The 20823-nt window shown below is 39.7% G+C and overlaps 3 protein-coding genes across 7 annotated transcripts; 1 reads left to right on the top strand and 2 right to left on the bottom strand.

Moving 5' to 3' along the window:
- Positions 1 to 34: 34 nt before the first annotated feature.
- On the bottom strand, positions 35 to 13614 carry pigx (phosphatidylinositol glycan anchor biosynthesis, class X). 3 transcript variants are annotated; one of them, XM_039002505.1, is made up of 6 exons: positions 12848 to 12949; positions 11611 to 11692; positions 2689 to 2824; positions 2323 to 2527; positions 2048 to 2148; positions 35 to 287 (listed from the first exon to the last, which is right to left on the bottom strand). In XM_039002505.1, the coding sequence occupies exons 2-6, from the start codon at positions 11667 to 11669 to the stop codon at positions 129 to 131; spliced, it is 660 nt and encodes a 219-aa protein (XP_038858433.1). In that variant the 5' UTR covers positions 11670 to 11692; positions 12848 to 12949; the 3' UTR covers positions 35 to 128. The 3 variants fall into 3 exon arrangements, with proteins under 3 accessions (XP_038858433.1, XP_038858431.1, XP_038858432.1); XM_039002503.1 differs by lacking the exon at positions 12848 to 12949 and adding an exon at positions 12213 to 12343; XM_039002504.1 differs by lacking the exon at positions 12848 to 12949 and adding an exon at positions 13492 to 13614 and having other exon boundaries at positions 36 to 287.
- On the top strand, positions 12349 to 14067 carry cep19 (centrosomal protein 19). The gene is made up of 2 exons (XM_039002506.1): positions 12349 to 12874; positions 13439 to 14067. Exons 1-2 carry the CDS (start codon positions 12739 to 12741, stop codon positions 13789 to 13791), a joined length of 489 nt encoding a protein of 162 aa, XP_038858434.1. The 5' UTR covers positions 12349 to 12738; the 3' UTR covers positions 13792 to 14067.
- ing5a (inhibitor of growth family, member 5a) lies at positions 13668 to 20528 on the bottom strand. Of its 3 annotated transcripts, none has more exons than XM_039002501.1 (8): positions 20397 to 20528; positions 17232 to 17303; positions 16903 to 17096; positions 16637 to 16748; positions 16443 to 16542; positions 16213 to 16348; positions 16014 to 16075; positions 13668 to 13774 (listed from the first exon to the last, which is right to left on the bottom strand). In XM_039002501.1, coding segments are annotated over exons 1-8 (714 nt in total). In that variant the 5' UTR covers positions 20434 to 20528; the 3' UTR covers positions 13668 to 13773. The 3 variants fall into 3 exon arrangements, with proteins under 3 accessions (XP_038858429.1, XP_038858427.1, XP_038858428.1); XM_039002499.1 differs by lacking the exon at positions 13668 to 13774 and adding an exon at positions 13994 to 15934; XM_039002500.1 differs by lacking the exon at positions 13668 to 13774 and adding an exon at positions 13994 to 15934 and having other exon boundaries at positions 16903 to 17069.
- Positions 20529 to 20823: the final 295 nt, after the last annotated feature.

Here is a 20823-nt window from a genome sequence, read left to right as displayed (position 1 = left end):
CAACGGTTCTTTGATGACACAAAAACATATGGAAGCAGTGTGCAAATTATTTAATAAAAATGTTTAAAAAAGCTAAATAGTCCAGTTGCAAATGAATCCCTGGGGATTTCTTACTGTACAGTACATTATTAAGTCAGTATAACATTGTCTAAAAAAACACCATGCCTCCAGATACTTCTTGAAAGGATGGCACAGCACAGTAGCGTGACAAGCAGAGTTCCAGCACACACAGGCTCCACCAGAGACCCATCACCAAGTGGTATCTCCAAACTCACAGGATCCTGCTCCTAAAAAGAAATAAACATTTGGGTAAGTGGATTCAAGTCATTTTCATATTCACAGTTGGTTCATTTTGAAACATTGTTATTGAAAATAAACAAGTTAGTTACTAAGTATGATAGTAATGATACATTCAACACTACGTTGCATCACATCCGGACGTGATTGGGAGTCCCATAGGGTGGCGCACAATTGTACCAGCGTCGTCCGGGTTTGGCCAGGGTAGGCCGTCATTGTAAATAAGAATTTGTTCTTAACTGACTTGCCTAGTTAAAAAAATGTGGACTCCAAACATCATTTACTGTAGCTAAAACACACACATAAATGTATGTGGACAGCCCTTAAAATGAGTGGATTTGGCTATTTGCCGTTGCTGACTGGTGTATAAAATCGAGCACACAGCCATGCAATCTCCATAGACAAACATTGGCAGTAGAATGACCTTACTGAAGAGCTCAGTAATTTTCAGCGTGGCACCGTCATAGGATGCCAATTTTTCAACAAGTCAGTTTGTCAAATTTCTGCAAATCAGCTGCCCAGGTCAACTGTAAGTGCTGTAATTGTGAAGTGGCAACATCTAGGAGCAACAACAGTTCAGCCACGAAGTGGTAGGCCACACAAGCTCACAGAACGGACCAACGAGTGATGAAGCGCTTGTGTAACGGATGTGAAATGGCTAGCTAGTTAGCGGGTACGCGCTACTAGCGTTTCAATCAGTTACGTCACTTGCTCTGAAACCTACAAGTAGTGTTGCCCCTTGCTCTGCAAGGGCCGTGGCCTTTGTGGAGCGATGGGTAACGACGCTTCGTGGGTGTCAGTTGTTGATGTGTGTAGAGGTTCCCTGGTTCGCGCCCGTGTCGGGGCGAGGGGACGGTTTAAAGTTATACTGTTACATTGATGCTGTTGACCCGGATCACTGGTTGCTGCGGAAAAGGAGGAGGTTGAAAGGGGGGTGAGTAACGGATGTGAAATGGCTAACTAGTTAGCGGGTACGCGCTACTAGCGTTTCAATCAGTTACGTCACTTACTCTGAAACCTACAAGTAGTGTTGCCCCTTGCTCTGCAAGGGCCGCGGCTTTTGTGGAGCGATGGGTAACGACGCTTCGTGGGTGTCAGTTGTTGATGTGTGCAGAGGGTCCCTGGTTCGCGCCCTGGTCGGGGCGAGGGGACGGTTTAAAGTTATACTGTTACACTTGGGGCGTAAAAATAGTGTGTCCTCGGTTGCAACAATTATTACCGAGTAACAAACTGCCTCTGGAAGCAATGTCAGCACAATAATGAAATGGGTTTCCATGAGCGAGCAGCCGCCCACAAGCCTAATGTCACCATGTGCAATGTCAAGCAAAGGCTGGATTGGTGTAAAGCTCGCCGCCATTGGACTCTGGAGTAGTGGAAACGCATTCTCTGGAGTGATGAATCACGCTTGACCATCTGGCTGTGTGGACAAACAAATTGAGGTTTGGCGGATGCCAGGAGAATGCTACCTACCCAAATCCATAATGCCAACTGTAAAGTTTGGTGGAGCAGGAATAATGGTCTGGGGCGGTTTTTCATGGTTCGGGCTAGGCCCCTTAGTTCCAGTGAAGGGAAATATTACCGCTACAGCATACAATGTCATTCAAGACGATTCTGTGCTTCCGACTTTGTGGCAACAGTTTGGAGAAGGCCCTTTCCGGTTTCAGTATGACAATGCCCCAACGACAAGCAGTTGTCCACATACTTTTGGTCATGTAGTGTATGCGACAATGTCATTGGCTGATAGATTTACCTGTTGATGTTGGATCTCAAGCCATTGGCATATGCTTAAATTGTGGACAGTGCAGGGTGAGTCCACAATTTTGTAAGGAGGGAAGGAAATGAGCTGTGTACCTTAAAACAAAATAAAAACTAGTTATAATGGTAAAAACAAGCATATTTGCCATAAAATAAGTTGGTCCACTTCCAATAACCAAAGGTTAATGTTATTTACAGACACAGCATAATCTCCCTGAAGGAAATTGGGAAGTATGGTCATGCGTAAAAGGTATAAACACGATAACTCACATGTATCTGTCCTGAGTATTAGCTTTGGAAGTTTAATTTCAACAAGTTCAAATCTCTTCCCTGCAAGAGAGGGCTTGTGATAACGGCCATGGATAGGGAGTGTTGCTTTGAGACTTCCTTGGTCCAGAGCAGGATACACAAGAACAATGAATTCCTCAGATGTGTGTGCTGGAGCCTCCAAATCAACCTCTGAACCCAAAAGCACCTAACAGAAAAAGATTATCAAATGTGTTACTTAGCATAGCATGTATTAGGTTTGGCCTAACATAGATCTCAGAATTGGCAGATGGAGTTGGGTATAATAATTTTATCCTGTACTTTTCTGCACTGTGGTTGTATAATGCTACGGTCATTGTCATTTTTTACCTGTAAACCAGTGTCCTCTTTCAGAGATGCAAGTTGGTATTGATCAATGTAGATCCCACTGGGTAGTCTGTGAACCAGCAGAGCCTCGAGGCCATCTGGAAAACCAGGACCGAAGTAAACTGTGGTGACCAGGTCTCTAAAAACACAGAGGGACCATACTTCCTAACATTAGAAACAGTTAAAAAGTAAACAGCTTCTCAAGTCTCAAATGTGCGTCACCCAATTACAATTGTCAATTTACTTGCACGTGATAGGACCAGGTACAATGTTGTTGGTCCTATCAGATAAACTGGCATACGTTAGCCCTATGCTAACCTCACCAGATAACTGATTATTCTGCATCAGCCTATCAAATATCTTACACTTTATATCCACCAACCAATGGCATTTCTTAAAATAGGCCAACCTTGGTAACCAGTGAGATATTTTAAACCTACAAATTCTGGTTTACTTTTGTTCCATTGGTCTCTGTCAAAATGCTGTGTGACAATATTGCATTGATGCATCCTTGAATAGACTACAAGCTACTAGTACTAACAGACAACATTTTTGCATACATTACAAAATCCCAGGCTTCTGCCTATCTATTTCACACACTTGTGCTTTCACAGCAATACAGATTTAGGAAGAATCGGAAACCCAGCCGTGAGCTGCCCAGTGATGCATGCCTAGCAGACGGGCTAAATGCCTTTCATGCTCGCGTCGAGGCAAGCAACACTGAAGCATGCATGAGAGCACCGGCTGTTCCGGATGACTGATCACTCTCTCCATAGCCAATGAGAGTAAGACCTTTCAACAGGTCAACATTCAAAAGGCTGAGGTGCCAGATGGATTACCAGGACGTGTACTCAAAGTATGCGCGGACCAACTGGCAAGTGTCTTCATTGATATTTTCAACCTCTCCCTGACCGAGTCTAACACCTACATGTTTCAAATAGACCACCATAGTCCGTGTCCAAGAACACCAAGGTAACCTGCCTAAATGACTACTGCCTCGTAACACTCACATCTATAGCCATGAAGTGCTTTGAAAGGCTGGTAATGGCTTACATCAACACCATCATCCCGGAAACCCTACACCAATTTGCATACCGCCCCAACAGATGACGCAATCTTAATCGCATTCCACAGTGCCCTTTCCCACCTGGACAAAAGGAACACCTATGTGAGAATGCTGTTAATTGACTACATCTCAGCGTTTAACACCATAGTGCCCACAAAGCTCATCACTAAGCTAAGGACCCTGGGACTAAACACCTCCCTCTGCACCTGGATCCCTGACGGGCCAACACATATTGTGTTACTTGTTTTACTTTAGTTTATTTAATAAATATTTTCTTGACTCTCATCTTTACCAACAATGCAGTTAAGGGGTTGTAAGTATTTCACGATAAGGTCTACTACACCTGTTGTATTCGGCGCATGTGACAAATAACATTTGATTATACAACATGTACGTTTATATTCGTACACTCATGGTCTTGTCAAATACCTGTAATTTACCCTTACTGCTATGACTAAAGTCTTGTTCACACTGCAGACCTTAAATGCTCAAATACTGTGTACGTTTTGGATTACTGACTGTCCAAACAGCAAGTTGCAAGTGACCAAATCAGATTGGTTGTGTCATTTGCAGACATGGCTACGCTAGTAGTCATAGTAATGATGGGTGTGTGAGCAGTGGTGTAGGCTGATTGGTGGTGGTGCTTGTGCCTCCTACCACTTAGAAGTTATGGAGCAACTAGCAAGCTAAGGTGACAATGCCTGCCATGGACTTTTCCCAGTTGCTTTGAGTGTTCAAAATCAGTGTATGAACACTTAAAGCCTTAAAGGATAAGATCCAACTTTCAAAACACGTCCTTTTCAGCTAACCACAGCAGTCAACTAGCTAGCTGTTAAATTTCTAGTACGTTCGCCATTTTTTTGTAAACAACTAACATGCTAGTTAGCTACCACATGTTCTTGTCAAAATAACAGTATGCCAAATAAGTCTAAATACCACTTGAGGGCAAATAAATCAGATTTGACCGTTCAGACATGTCGCATGGCCAGGAATCAATGGTGGTTTGAAATATCCGATTCCATGTGCTTTTTGGCTGTTCAGAATGCAAAAAAAAATCTAAATGTAGAATCGCATAGGATTCAAATCCAAAATAGGATGAGTCAAACTACCAGTGTGAATAAGGTTTAAATTAGTGGTGTGATCCACTAAGACGGTAAGCCCAGAGACAGCAAGGTACGACAGCCTTGAGTTTGAATCCCCCTCGAGACAAGGTTGTTATTTGAGAGAAAAAAGAAAAGAAAAATTCCACTCTTGGACCTCCAGTCAAATAACGCATGTGAAAAAGTAGAGGATTATAAAAATGCATATAAAACGTTATGAATAAGTGTAGCCTACACGTCTAGTAGTGATAATTATTTATGTAGCAGTGCCAGTAGCCTGTGTCGTCTGCAAGAGGGACTCCAACAGGAAGCTCCTCATGAAATGCATTTGTAATCTTAAATTTACAAGGTTTTGCCTGAACTTCTCTTCACAACACACTACCACAATTAGTGTAGGCCTACATTTAAAAAGGGTAGCCTAAGCCTACAGTGTGCCACCCCGCCAAGCATTGTGAAGTGAGCAATTTATGTTGTTTAGCAAATATGGTTTTACTGTGCTTTTAATAGGCTATTTGGGGAAAGAAGCAGACTTGCTCTTGCTAATTGCTGTATGTAAAACAGGCCTACAACATAGGCCAAATTACCGGTCAGGGAAAGTTGACAGAAACTGCATTGGTGGTGTCACTTTGGCCGGTTATGATAACATTGTTGCACTGATGCCTTGTAAATACACTGAACAAAAATATAAAAAACACAACACTTAAGGTGTTGGTCCCATGTTTCATGAGCTAAAATAAAAGATCTCAGAAACGTTCCATATGTACAAAAAGCTTATCTCTAATTTTGTGCACAAATTTGTTTATATCCCTGTTAGTGAGAATTTCTCCTTTGCCAAGACAATCCATCCACCTGACAGGTGTGACATATCAAGAAGCTGATTAAACAGCATGATCATTACACAGGTGCACCTTGTGCTGGGGGCAACAAAATGCCACTTTAAAATGTGCAGTTATGTCACACAACACAATGCCACAGATGTCTCAAGTTTTGAAGGATCGTGCAATTGGCATGCTGACTGCAAGAATGTCCACCAGCGCTGTTGCCAGATTGAAATTGATTTCTCTGCCATAAACCGCCTCCGTCGTTTTAGAGGACTTAGCAGTACGTCCAACTGTGCTCACAACCGCAGACCACATGTAACCACGCCACCCCAGGACCTCCACATCCGGCTTCTTCACCTGCGGGATCATCGAAGACCAGTCCCCCAGACATCTGATGAAACTGTGGGTTTGCACAACCGAAGAATTTCTGCACAAACTGTCAGACACTGTCTCAACTGCATGATTGTTGTCCTCACCAGGGTTTTGACCTGACCGCAGTTGGGCTTCGCAAAGAGACTTCAGTGGGCAAATGCTCACCATCGATGGCCACTGGCACGCTGTAAAAATGTGCTCTTCACAGATTAATTAATGGAGTGGGACACCATTCCACAGGCCAATCAACAGCCTGATCAGCTATATGCTAAGGAGAGGTCGCCTTGCATGAGGTAAATGGTTGTCATTTCAGATATTAACTGGTTTTCTGATCTACGCCCCTACTTTTGTATTTTTTAGGTATCTGTGACCAACAGATGCATATCTCCATCCCCAGTCATGTGAAATCCATAGATTAGGGCCTAATGAATGTATTTCAATTGACTGATTTCCTTATATGAACTGAAATCTTTGAAATTGTCACATATTGCGTTTATATTTTTGTTCAGTGTAGTTGCACAGGACAGAGAGATGAGCACAGTGAAAAAAGATCCAAAGGAATTAACCAATTGAAAAATGGAAATCACTTGCGCAATGAGGCAAGCAATGACTTCCTGACGGGTTGACCCCAAGTCGGGAAGGTAGGCAGCAACACCTCCGCCACCCTGATCCTCAACACGGGGGCCCCCACGGGGGTGCGTGCTCAGCCCCCTCCTGTACTCCCTGTTCACCCATGACTGTGTTGCCACGCACATCGCCAACTCAATCATCAAGTTTGGTCCCTTAACACAGACAGCGTGGTGAAGGCACAACAGTGCCTCTTCAACCTCAGGAGGCTAAAGAAATGTGGCTTGGCCCCTAAGACCCTCACAAACTTCTACAGATGCACCATTGAAAGCATCGTCGGGCATTGCACCATCCACAACCGCAGGGCTCTCCAGAGGGTGGTGCGGTCAACGCATCACCAGGGGCACACTGCCAGCCCTTCAGGACATCTACACGCCACGGTGTCACAGGAAGGCCAAGAATATCATCAAGGGCCTCAACCACATCCTGTTCAGCCCGCTACCATCTAGAAGGGGCATCAAAGCTGGGACTGAGAGACAGCTTCTATCTCCAGGCCATCAGACTGTTAAACAATCATCACTAGCCGGTACTCTACCCTGCACCTTAGAGACTGCTGCTCTATGTACATTGAACACTGGTCACTTTAATAATCTTGACATACTGTTTCAACCACGTTATATGTATATACTGTATTCTAGTCATGGCTCATCCTATAAGACTTATTTTAAATGTTTTCTGGATTGTGTGTATTTTATTTCTAGGTATTACTGCACTGTTGGAGCTAGAAACACAAGCATTTTGCTGCACCTGCGATAACATCTGCAAATCTGTGTACGTAACCAATAAACTTTGATTTGACATGCTCTAAAAGATGTGCAGGCTAAACAGCATTGGCTGTTGAATTGCTACATTTTGTTTATTATTTACAGTTGTAAACACACCCTGAAAGCACAGAATGGTCTTGTGTAATCACCTTATTAAAAATGCCCACACCAGTACAAATACTTATTCGAGCTAACAGAGCTTACCCACGATTGATGTTGCACTATGATTTAAAGTCAACAAGTCATAATTGTAGTCAACGTATGATATATTTGGGATGAAGTAACAAATTCGAACTGCCCACTTCGTGCAAATCTGTGTGAATGTGATGTATTTTCCTATGTAAGGCATACAAATTATTTTCAGCCTACGTTTAGTTTCATGGCTAGGTTTTATTTGAATGTTAACACCCATCAGCATGGCATGGTTTACATTTTAGTCATTTAGCAGACGCTCTTATCCAGAGCGACTCACATGAACATTTAGGGTTAAGTGCCTTGCTCAAGGGATTCAAACTAGAGGTCGACCGATTATGATTTTTCAACGCCGATACCGATACCGATTATTGGAGGACCAAAAAAAAGCCGATACCGGTTAAATCGGCCGATTTTTTTTCTTTATTTGTAATAATGACAATTACAACAATACTGAATGAACACTTATTTTAACTTAATATAATACAAAAATAAAATCAATTTAGCCTCAAATAAATAATGAAACATGTTCAATTTGGTTTAAATAATGCGTGTTAGAGAAGAAAGTGTTAGAGAAGAAAGTAAAAGTGCAATATGTGCCATGTAAAAAAGCTAACGTTTAAGTTCCTTGCTCAGAACATATGAAAGCTGGTGGTTCCTTTTAACATGAGTCTTCAATATTCCCAGGTAAGAAGTTTTAGGTTGTAGTTATTATAGGAATTATAGGACTATTTCTCTCTATACCATTTGTATTTCATATACCTTTGACTATTGGATGTTCTTATAGGCACTTTAGTATTGCCAGTGTAACAGTAACAGTTCCGTCCCTCTCCTCGCCCCTACCTAGGCTCGAACCAGGAACACGTCGACAACAACCACCCTCGAAGCATCGTTACCCATCGCTCCACAAAAGCCGCGGCCCTTGCAGAGCAAGGGGAACAACTACTCCAAGTCTCAGAGCGAGTGACGTCACCGATTGAAACGCTATTAGCGCGCACCCCTCTAACTAGCTAGCCATTTCACATCGGTTACACCAGCATAATTTCGGGAGTTGATAGGCTTGAAGTCATAAACAGCTTAATGCTTGAAGCATTGCGAAGAGCTGCTGGCAAAACGCACGAAAGTGCTGTTTGAATGAATGCGTACGAGCCTGCTGCTGCCTACCATCGCTGTCAGACTGCTCTATCAAATATCAAATCATAGACTTAATTATAACATAATAACACACAGAAATATGAGCCTTTGGTCATTAATATGGTCGAATCCGGAAACTATCATTAGGAAAACAAAACGTTTATTATTTCAGTGAAATACGGAACCGTTCCGTATTTTATCTAACGGGTGGCATCCATAAGTATAAATATTCCTGTTACATTGCACAACATTCAATGTTATGTCATATTTACGTAAAATTCTGGCAAATTAGTTCGCAACGAGCCAGGCGGCCCAAACTGTTGCATATACCCTGACTCTGCGTGCAATGACCGCAAGAGAAGTGACAATTTCACCTGGTTAATATTGCCTGCTAACCTGGATTTATTTTAGCTAAATATGCAGGTTTAAAAAATATATACTTCTGTGTATTGATTGTAAGAAAGGCATTGATGTTTATGGTTAGGTACAGTCGTGCAACGATTGTGCTTTTTTCGCGAATGCGCTTTTGTTAAATCATCCCCCGTTTGGCTTAGTTGGCTGTCTTTGTTAGGAAGAAATAGTCTTCACACAGTTCGCAACGAGCCAGGCGGCCCAAACTGCCGCATATACCCTGACTCTGTTGCAAGAGAAGTGACACAATTTCCCTAGTTAAAAAAAATTCACGTTAGCAGGTAATATTAACTAAATATGCAGGTTTAAAAATATATACTTGTGTATTGATTTTAAGAAAGGCGTTGATGTTTATGGTTAGGTACACATTGGTGCAACGACAGTCATTTTTCACGAATGCGCACAGCATCGATTATATGCAACGCAGGACATGCTAGATAAACTAGTAATATCATCAACCATGTGTAGTTAACTAGTGATTATGATTGATTGATTGTTTTTTAAAAGATAAGTTTAATGATAGCTAGCAACTTACCTTGGCTTCTACTGCATTCACATAACAGGCAGGCTCCTCGTGGAGTGCAATGTAAGGCAGGTGGTTAGAGCTTTGGACTAGTTAACCGTAAGGTTGCAAGATTGAATCCCCGAGCTGACAAGGTAAAAATCTGTCGTTCTGCCCCTGAACAAGGCAGTTAACTCACCGTTCCTAGGCCGTCATTGAAAATAAGAATGTGTTCTTAACTGACTTGCCTAGTTAAATAAAGGTGTAAAAATAATAATAATAAAATCGGCGTCCAAAAATACCGATTTCCGATTGTTATGAAAACTTCAAAATCAGCCCTAATTAAATCGGTCGACCTCTAATTCAAACCAGCGACCTTTCTGTTACTAACCCAATGCTTAACCCCTAGGCTACCTGCCACCCCTTTATTAATCAAAAACAGCTGCAAAGTAATTTCTCTCAGCAACAGAGATGAGCCAAAAAGCCTTGCGTCCACTTGGCCACCTGAGCCATGGAGCAAATTAAAATAGAATAACATTAGTTTGCACCCCTTAACTATTTCTATTGCGGATTTGCGGCCGCAATTATGAAAGATGACAAATCCAGAACCAGCAGGCTAATCTTTTGAATAGATTGTCGTAAAATAAACAGCAACAGATAACATTAGTTAGCTAGATAAGGATAGCATGCTAGCTACACATTTGCTGATGTTTATCAACTCCAGATGTAATTCGTGAATACGTATAAGTGGTCTTCGTCATTCTTCAGGAGGTGGAACCTAAACATGCATTTCCTCTCTAGAACAGGAAATTACAACAAAATAGTGGCAGCATCTTCCTCTGGGGGTGGATCCTTTAAATTAGGCATAGAGCGTGCAATAGAATGCGTTGATTGGCAGGTGTACTGTAGAATGATAAACTTTCCTTTAGTGTGGATCTGGTGTGGAACTCGCCTGCGTGGGTTCAAGTCTGTGGGTTCGAGTCCGGACTCGCGATAAACTTCTTTAAAATAATTAAACACAGTTACTGGAATCTGTAATATGATAATGCTCTTATGAAAAGTGTTTGTTCAAGTCCATCTACGTTAATATTTGTAATTGGCTGATGCATTACTTGATCCAGATGACAGTGATTATTTCCTGGTGAGGTCAGCCGAAGATTATGGATATACTGGCAAGATACAGGTCTTTCTGCCCTAAAAATGGGAGTCGTCAACAAAGCAGCACGGTGGGCTGTATATCTACCGCATATCCTGTCTTTGGATTGGTGGATACATCTGATTATTGTAATCTTTTTTGAATATTCAATGAGGGTTGTTGATGTCAACCGCCTGTATTCGATGGAGATGCTATGCTACTAGTCTTGTGCCATGAATTTGCGTCGAGACAACGGCAATATAAAGTGTTTTTCCTCAAAGTTACCGGGATGTCACGTGTCCTACTTATCAGTACACTCATAACAACATAATAAGCATTACGGAAAAATTTGTTTTTAATTCGACACACTCATTGACCTCCATATAAAAATTCCTCGCTTGGTGGACGAAACACAGAAATTATACAGGACTAGTAAAGACCCAGTGCACTACCTCTGAGGAAAAAAATCTAATATATTTAAATATTTTTTAAATTAAATTTCAGGGGGTGCTGCAGCACCCTCAGCACCTCTACTTCCCATGGCTATGGTTCGCATAGGTCTAACGTGTGCCAGGTTATCCAATGGAATCAGTTACAATGTCGACAATTTTAATTGTCTGATGCAGATTGAGACTGAGAAACTGTTTAAATGTAACTCTTTCTAATGTTCGCAAGTAACCAAAGATTGGGATTATGTGTCAAAATCAGATGTCAACATCTTTCAATTGCATTTATTAGCTATGCTCTTGGTAACCTTGCAGACATCTATTCGCCAGACGGTCATCTTACACAGTTAGTTACCTGTGAAAACCATTTTTGCTGACATCCATCGTTACTGATACAGTCTCCAGCCATGTCATGGACAAACCACAGCTGTTCTCGTCTGCAAAAAAAGGTCAGAGGCTTTGTACATCACATGACAAACTAGCAGCCATCTAAAAGCATAGGGTCAGTGACTGTCTGTGTGGACATTGTTGGTTGACAATTTGCCAATCCAGTGTGGCTCTGCTGTTTGCACATAACTTCATACATTGAAGATATATCATCGATTCATGCCTATCACGATTAGCTACTGTGCACAGCTACCTGTGAAAAAGACTGGCTTAACGAATGGCATGACACATTTGACGTGTAACGTTAACTAGCTGGGAAACAATTTTCACGTCACTTCGATACCTTTACTTTTTTATAGCAGGTTTGGATAATTAATGTACCAGGTTAGGATACGGAGGTCAATGTTAGCGAAATGCTATCCTAGCTAAGTTACCTGCTACGAAAAATCACTTTGTATCGAAGTGGCGCTAGCTAACGTTACGTTAAATACCTAACATTACTAGCCATCGCCCTCAATGAACATTGCCGTATTTATTCAAAATTACTTTCTTTGATGTGTTATCATTTACCTGCTTGCGTTGATCCAAAAAGAACCAAGTAAACAGTACATGTGCTGAAAAATACAAACATGAGTAAATTGCCTTCCTAAACCCTGGGCGATGCTAGAAATGTCAGCCAACTACGTCATGTGTTTACGGAAACAAACTGAAATTAAGGACCCATTCCAATATGTGGTTCATTATGAAACCAGATAAATATATATTATTCTCATATTCAAATTAATTGCGATAACTACATAGAAAATCTTAACGGTGAAGACATTTTTTTTGGACCTACTGTGAACAAAAGTAGAAGCCATATTCACCCCATAGCGTACAGGCAATTGGAGTGTAGCCCAGGATTTAGACGAGGTTTGTGAGAAACTTGCTGGGTCGATTCGTTAGATTTTTTTGCGTGCCTGCCTTTCTGTATTTTGTTTATTTTCAAAACTCAAGATAGTATGCATGTCAAACATGTTTGCGAGCTAATTACCTTGCGAGGTACTTTGATAAATCTACATAAAACGTTCGTATAAGTAAAATAAAATACTCAACAATGCCTTTTGTGGCTAAACGATGCGGTGTTCAATTCAGCCCACCTTCAATCGTTTTAATTTATGAAGGTAATATTAAGGATACAAACAAGATGCGTAAAAGAATCATACCTGTGAGGAACTTCTCGAAATGTTCAGGTAGGAAAATTACACAGTACACTGCTTATCACAGAAAGGATGAGCATCCCCTAGTCCAGCATTTTCCAAACTCGGACCTGGAGACCCCAAGGGGGGTTTGGTTTTTGCCCTAGCACAACACAGCCGATTCAAATAATAAAAAGCTTGATGATTAACGTTAGTTGACTATTTGAATCAGTTGTGTAGTAACTGGGAAACGCTACCCTGGTCACCCTTGTTATGGAGAGCTTTCAGATGGCATAGTGATCTCCCAAGTTATTTTAGTGCCAGATCAATACATATGGCAACACATTGCTATACTTACTAACTTGTCCAATGCAACAACTGAAATTCTAGATGGCCAACCCACAAGGCAAATAGATCATAGAAAATGCTTTCCCAACTAGTATTTGAGAGCTGCAGTGTGTGCAGGTTTCATTACAAGCCCAGCACAAAAACACAAGAGGAACACCTGCACTCTTCTTGAGGATTTATGGTTGGTGACCACCACTAAAAGGTGTTTTACCTATATAGATACTAAAAACATGAGGTAATCTAATTCTATTTCACCCACCTCACCCACAGACTGCTGCATGGCTGCGGAGAGAATGAAGCACCATATTCGGCACAGGGCATACCTGGAGAGTGTTTCATTGGGGCAACTGGAGAGGCTTCATATAGTGCTTCGGGATCACATGCAGGGCCACAGCCTGGAGCACACTCTAGCCTCCCTCCGCCTGGACCCTGAGGAGGACCTCAACAAGCTGGATGATGAGGAGCTTGCGCGCAAGAAGGCCCAAATGGACAATCTCTTTGAGCGCAACCGAAGGCGGAAAGATGACCCTGACTTTGTCTATGACCTGGAGGTGGAATTTAAAGGGGAGGTTGCTCGGGAACCATGCAGCTGGGATGAAGAGGAGTCTGATGATGGATTTTAAAAGAACACAGATCAGACTGGGAGTGTTTCAGTTTGTCAACAAAGCACCCTACCTGATCTTTAGTGATTGAACAATACTCATTCCTTTGCACAGGGCAGTTGTTATTCTGGCCCTTTGCTCAATTAAGCCATCAACAACAACCATATCCAACTGGACATGGATAAAAAAAACATTTAAACTAATATTCTTACAGATGCTATTGAAATATTGAATAGTTGTACATGTTTATTGATATGAAACTTACATTTACAAAATACAAATACTTTGTCTCCTTGACCCTCTGTTTCAACAGCATTATACTTGTACAAGATTTATATATTCAGTTAACTAAAGACAAGTTTATGCTAAACCCCTAAGAATTATCTAAAGTAACAATCTTTGGAAAGTAATATTCTTGTCACATGTCATTGTCAACATTGTAGCCTATATCAAGTACAATAGTATTTTGTGTAAGGTTAGAATAAAAAGTAGCACATGCAACAACTATCAAATATCATCTGAATCTCTCTACATTTAAAATTTTAGGTCAACAAAATATTAAAAAGCAATAGCAGTGTTTTTTTTTACAGTGGATAGTAGCTCAGAATCATTAACGTTCAATTTCTTCAAATAACCAGGTTTCTATCCAACCATTTCATGCAGATTAATTACCCGAGGCATAAAAATAAAATAAAACTCACGACAGGCCTCATGGAAACGGTACATTTCCCAATGTTGCCAAAACAAAATACGCAAGACAGTGGGATATTTTTTTGTTGGTGAAAAAGATTGCCACAATTGCGGTGGAAACGTTTTTACGCACAAATATTGACATGTAAAAACCACAGTAAGCTTGAAGTCATGCAATGAATGATATGTTTCGTTGTTCTACTAACACGAAGTGAAAAAGCATGCAGAGTTTATCGGCAGATAAGTTAAAGTTCGTCATAACTTATTTCACAAACTTCATAACTTATGGTGGTTAAGTGGACGGCAGGTAGCGGTTAAGCCTAGCGGTTAAGAGCATTGGGCCAGTAACCCCAAAATTATCCCAGAATCCAAAAAAAAGGTGAAAAATCTGTTGATATGCCCTTGAGCAAGGCACTTAACTCCAATGGCTCCTGTAAGTCACTGGATAAGAGCATATGGTGATGAGCTTCATGCAAATTTCCACGAAATATCAAAGGCTATAATCTGAATGATGCTGGTCAGTGCTTGGCTGCTTATTATCAATTAAAAGTGATCTGGATTTTTTTTATATCTCATCATATAACCTACCCTGTCCGAACTGTCTATAGACCATTATCGCAACAGTTTTTGTGACAACCATCGGAAGTTTGATGGAAACACCCCTCTGGAGGGGAAAATGCCGTTTGTATGCAGATTTTAGAATATATGCATGAAAATCAGTCGCAAATTGGATGGAAACCTAGCTACTGCTGGTCTTTCTTCCGTACTTTACAGCAGTTTGAATAAGATATCTTTGGAACACCATTCCCCAGAATTTTTTGTTGTTGTATCTAAGCATTGTTAAATTGCTAATAATTAGTGGTGAGCAGTTGATTTTAATTCAAAGTGCTTTAATGCTTGCTGGTTATGTTGGCAAAGAAATCCCAGTAGCTTCCTAAATGTCTGACCATTATCACCATCATACATTCAAGAGCGGGCAACTGCTTTTGACAGTCGATATAAAAATATAGTACACCTTTTACCAGATAGCTTATTAGTCCAAGAATGGACGGAGTGAACGTTTTTGTTTGCTTGGTTTAAGATATTTTGGCAGGATTCAAGATTGTTGTATACAAAATTTCTGCATGTGTGTGCTTGAACCCAAGAGGTAGCTAGGTAACTAAAATGCAGACACAAATGAGATCGTATCACTTGAGTGAGGACAGAATAAAAAAAATTGAAACTAAACCATGGAGAAAATGTTATCAACAGCAGTTAAATTTGTTTGTCAAATACTAAAACCTTTACACATTTCAAGTACTTTGAATAAAAGCTTTGTATTTAGATCATCATACTTATGCACAGCCATAATAGAAAGGGAAATATTTTTGTAAATATATTACACTAATTTTACTACAGACAAAAACATTTATAGAAAAGTACTTAAGAAATATATCATTTTTTCTTCTTATCCTGGGTGCATCGTGGACAAAACCTGAAAGAGAATAGACTAAATACAAGATGTACAAAAAAGTAATGCGTGTAATCACCAACTTTGTAAAAGATTCACCTACCATTTTCCTTTTGGCTTCGTAGCAAGATCAACACAAGCAAAGTGAAACCACTCAATTGGGCACTGTTTGAAAAGTGAAAATATTGGTAAGAAGACATTCAGATTACAGTAATCTTTCAATTAACTTCTTGGATCTACATAAAAATGCCACTAATTTCAAAGCATTCTTTGGAATAACAAGACAACCAATAAAAACTTACATCAGGGTTATCACATCCAATCATCTCTCCATATGACACTTGATGGCACAAGCAGTATGTTGGCTCATTTGGATCAACTGGCATGTCCAAAACATCTGACGGTTGCATTGGCAGGAGAGCGTCACTCAATTCTGGGCTACAGATATTAATGGGTTAAATGACATTGAGTTAGAGTAAAAACCAGCCAGACGCACATACATGGTATTTTGTTTATACAATCTTTTCTATACCTGTTTTTAAGCTTTTTCTTCCTGGGAGAATCCTCATCCGATGATTTCCTACCTCTCCCCTTGGGTCCACGCTTCTCCCTCAGTCCCCGACCTTCACCCTCTGAAGCAGATATTCACAGATGTGCACATGGAAGTTAGTTACATGTCGTAAATGTGCTGTAGAAGTATTTCCCACCGACAGTCTCCCTGCTTACTCTTTAACCCTCTTCCTTCTGGACTGTCATAGCCGCTCACTTCCAGCTTCTCCTTCAGCTCATTCTCAAATCGGGCCAGGTCTGCATCCAGCCTGCGGATATGCTTGTCCACCTATGACATGCAAACAATTAGATTGGTCAATAGATTATGCAAAACCAACAGTATGACACTAATTTGTACTCAAATGACAGGTTTGGAGCACTATACAACCAATAGTGAAAGTATTGACATCTTTATGTACTCATGACAGTGTTGGAGCACTGACCATTTCATATGTCTGCATGGCAAGCTGCACTTTGTCATCGCTGAACTCTTTGCACTTGCTGTAAGCACTCTGGATCTTCTGCAGGTGCACAACCCTCTGTTCCGTAGCCAAGTTCCTTACACTTGAGATGTACTCCTCTGCCAGCTTGTCGATCTCTCCTTTTTTCTCTACACATTTGCAGGACAATTTAAATACTGGAAAAGGAAATATGCTGAACAATATAATAGTGATGGGCATGAAACCATGTAGTAAATCAGGTGATCAAAACTAATACAATTTGTAATGTATTTTTTGTGTAGTTTAACTGATGTCAATCTCATGTTTTGTACCTTCAGTTCTATTGTCCAGGTCCCGCATCAGTGAAAAGTTCCTCTGTAGTTCACAGGGCAGATTCTCGATACCTTGAGGAATACGTCATGATTGTTAAACGCAGTCATCAGTAACTACAATATTTCATCCTCAGAACAAGATAGGATTTGATGGTAACACACAGCTGACAGCTCATGGTTCATGTTCACTTTTCTACAATGAATACACTGCAGTCTGATGACGATACTAGATAACAGGTGGCCACATACAAAATGGATAATGTTAGCCAGGTAGCTGGATCACAACACCTGTACTACCAAAATAACTTCAACCTAAACGTTTTCCCCCATGGAAAACAAGGTTGTCACTAGTAACCACAGCCACACACAAAAATAAAAATGTAACATAGGATTAGGCATGTTAAAAGTGTGGTTAAGGTTCATTTTAAAATCAGAAGAGAAATTGTAGAAATAGGCAGGGTTTAGCCATAATTATTATGACTGTGGTAACTAGTGACCCCCAAAATAATCTTGTTTTACAGTAGAGGATAGCTTTATATTATCTTCCACTCCCTTAAGAAATTTGGCTTTGGTGATTTTTTCTGTAAGGCTATTAAGACTCTATACGAATGGTAACAGCTCTATCAAACTGAAACATGGCACCTCACCTAGATTTGAGTTAGGACAACCTTTCCTTATTTCGCTCTCGATCTCACTGTATCTATTTTTATTAATCACACAACTTCTTACAAATTCTTTAAATAATAGTCCTGTACAAGGCATTTCCATAGCTGGTAAAGAAATTATTATAAGCCAGCTTGCTGACGATACTACAATTTTTCTGAAAGATGCTAGTTAGATTCCCATATCGATCAATGTGATAGAATCATTTTCCAAAGCATCTGGTCTATATCTTAACATTAATAAATGTGAACTCATGGCTGTCAAAGATTGTGTGACACCCTCATATTATGGTATTCCAGTGAAAGAAGAACTTACATATTTAAGCATAACCATTACTAAGGATCAGAAGTCTAGAGGCTTACTAAATTTTAACCCTCATTAAAAAAAACTAGAAGAAGCTAAACCTACATAGGGACTTATCATTAAAAGGAAGAGTCCTAATAACCAAGGCTGAAGGTCTAGACTAACATATGCCGCTCTATCTTTATATCTTGACGGTAAAATAAGCAAAGAGATAGAAAGTTGAAAAGCATTTGGTCTGTGGAGAAACCGTACCCATTACATTAGGAAAAAACTGATATAATGGAACACTTGTGTATGGTGGGCTGAATTTTCTGAACTTAACTACCTTAAAGAATACTTTTAAGATCAATTGGATAAAATAATTCCTAAGAAGACCCACTTCTATGTGGAACTTTATTCCTCATCATGTCTTCTCTACTTTGTGGCCTTCATGTTGGTTTGCAATAATAATATTGACAAAGTTCCAGTGAAACTCTGCTTTTCATCAGGTTCTCTTGTCATAGTCCTTAATTTATCAGCATCATTTTTCTCCACACAGATATTATATATGGAATAATCAGGACATACTGTATAAAAAATACTTCTTTGTTATAAGAATATTGGTTCCGAAATATCCTATCGGTGAGCCAACTTGTAAATGAAGAGGGTCTTTTACTTAATTATAAGGAATTTATCACTTAACTAGATCCCTGTAACACCTAAAGATTTTGCAATTGTTTTAGATGCCATTCCCTCAGGTGTTGCTTTATTATTCCGGAACATGTCAAGACCTGACTCTCAAAACATACCTACAATTAACCCGGTTGACTCATTAGTAGGAAAGATTTGTTTTTCTTTAAGTCCATTCAACAACAATAGAGCTATACGAGCCTTGTGGCAACAGGATGTATCTATACATTATTGGAATGGTTTTACTGATAATGTCTGTTGGGAAAAAGTTTGGATGTTGCCACACACATACCTACTTATTAACAAAATGAAGGAAGTTTATTTAAAAATTATTCATAAATATTATCTTGCCAACCACTATATTAAGAAGTAAAAAAATAAAAACAAAATAAAATCGTAACTTTTGTAATGACCACCCAGAAACAGTGCTGCATCTTTTTTTTGCATTGTATTCATGTAAATGGATGTGGCAAGACATCAGTAGATTTATAATTGAACACATTTATGAAGATGTTACACTATTATGGAGAGATATGCTGCTTTGATTCTTTACTTATGATAGAAATAAGTTGAAACAATTTTATGTAATTAATTTCATTATTCTTTAGACCAAATATTATATTTCAAATTTACAAACAAAAAAACAAAACAAAAAAACTTGAAAAAACAAAATGTAACTATATTTTAAGACACTTAAACACAATGTCAAAAAAAAAAAATAGAATTATTAATGTGTATATTCCCCTTAAGGTCCTTGTGTAATGTGATATTGTACCCCCTAGCCCAAATGTTCATTATATATCTATCTATATACACACACACACGTGTTTCCCCATGTACTTTTTGTATTGATTTGTTAATGAACATTTTTTATAAATACGATTATTTTGGCAGATGTGGAACTGGAATTTGGTTATACTTTGTGCTCGTGACGCACTTTGAAATCAAACATTCCGCCCTGTGTACACCTGACTCGCCGTATAAAACGAGGTTGCGCGGCTGCCGTTCCCCGCCAACTTGCCAAAGTTACATTGAGGAAAGCGCTCCCTGTTCAGGGAAGTTGTCAATCATAATTCAGAACGTGGCTATAGCAAACTAGCAAGTACTATCAAACACATTTTATGATACTGGCATGCACCACTGAGATTAATGTACAGGTTGCCGTTTAGTAACTAGTTAGAACATCATCGGTTACTGATTTACTGCTACAAAATAAGCCAAGACAGCGGAAAAATAGCCCCTCAGTGCGCAAGCTAACATTAGTTCTCTATAGATACATTCAATTTATGGCATTTCATCTAACGTACAACTTCAATACCATAGTTACTAGAAAACTAACAACAACAATAGTAGTAAATTAACTAACTAGTTAGTAATGCCGAGAACTTGTAATCTCGCTAACGACACAACATGTGTGGCTAGCTCGCCAAGCTATCTAACGTTAGTTTAGAAGTTCGAGACTGAAAAACAAACACGATTGGAAATGTAGCCAATTAACAACTGTTCACATTACGTTAGCTAGATACTCACTGTCGAGGTAATGTTCCAGGTATATTGCCGTCGCCATCTTTTCAATTGTATTTTACAGGACTAGCTAGTAAACATGTTTTTTTGCTAACTAGCTTAGCCGAACGCTAGATACGTTTCTAATTCATGACGTCCTCAACTTTCATTGGCTTAAAATACAGGTTTGAATATGTTCTTCTGATTGGATAACTTTAAGGTGTGGCTCCTTCATATTTTAATACGCTTCAAACAGTAAAGATCATACACACATTATTATTGTAACATTACGAATAACTACTAATATGACTATTTGTCTTAGATAAAGTAATTTTGCTTTTCACAAGCTCAGAACGCCGTGAGGTAGTACGTAAATATTTAACTACATTTTTTTTATCGACTTTAAAAAAATGTATACATGTCTGGTTTGATGACATAAATATGGTGGTTGTCA

The sequence above is a fragment of the Salvelinus namaycush genome, chromosome 10, assembly GCF_016432855.1.
Source record: "Salvelinus namaycush isolate Seneca chromosome 10, SaNama_1.0, whole genome shotgun sequence".
NCBI lineage: Eukaryota > Metazoa > Chordata > Actinopteri > Salmoniformes > Salmonidae > Salvelinus > Salvelinus namaycush.
This window is presented reverse-complemented; position numbering and strand designations above follow the sequence as displayed.

Coding starts and splice junctions, on each gene's coding strand:
- pigx (XM_039002503.1), bottom strand. CDS start 12,273: ATGTTTGTATTTTTCAGCACATGTACTGTTTACTTGGTTCTTTTTGGA. Junction 2,528..2,688: donor AAGAGGACACTGGTTTACAG/GTAAAAAATGAC, acceptor TTTTTCTGTTAG/GTGCTTTTGGGTTCAGAGGT. Junction 288..2,047: donor TTGAGATCCAACATCAACAG/GTAAATCTATCA, acceptor ATTTCTTTTTAG/GAGCAGGATCCTGTGAGTTT.
- cep19 (XM_039002506.1), top strand. CDS start 12,739: ATGCCTTTTGTGGCTAAACGATGCGGTGTTCAATTCAGCCCACCTTCA. Junction 12,875..13,438: donor GAACTTCTCGAAATGTTCAG/GTAGGAAAATTA, acceptor CCTCACCCACAG/ACTGCTGCATGGCTGCGGAG.
- ing5a (XM_039002499.1), bottom strand. CDS start 20,433: ATGGCGACGGCAATATACCTGGAACATTACCTCGACA. Junction 16,749..16,902: donor CCATGCAGACATATGAAATG/GTCAGTGCTCCA, acceptor TGCATGTCATAG/GTGGACAAGCATATCCGCAG. Junction 15,935..16,013: donor ACGAAGCCAAAAGGAAAATG/GTAGGTGAATCT, acceptor ATTCTCTTTCAG/GTTTTGTCCACGATGCACCC.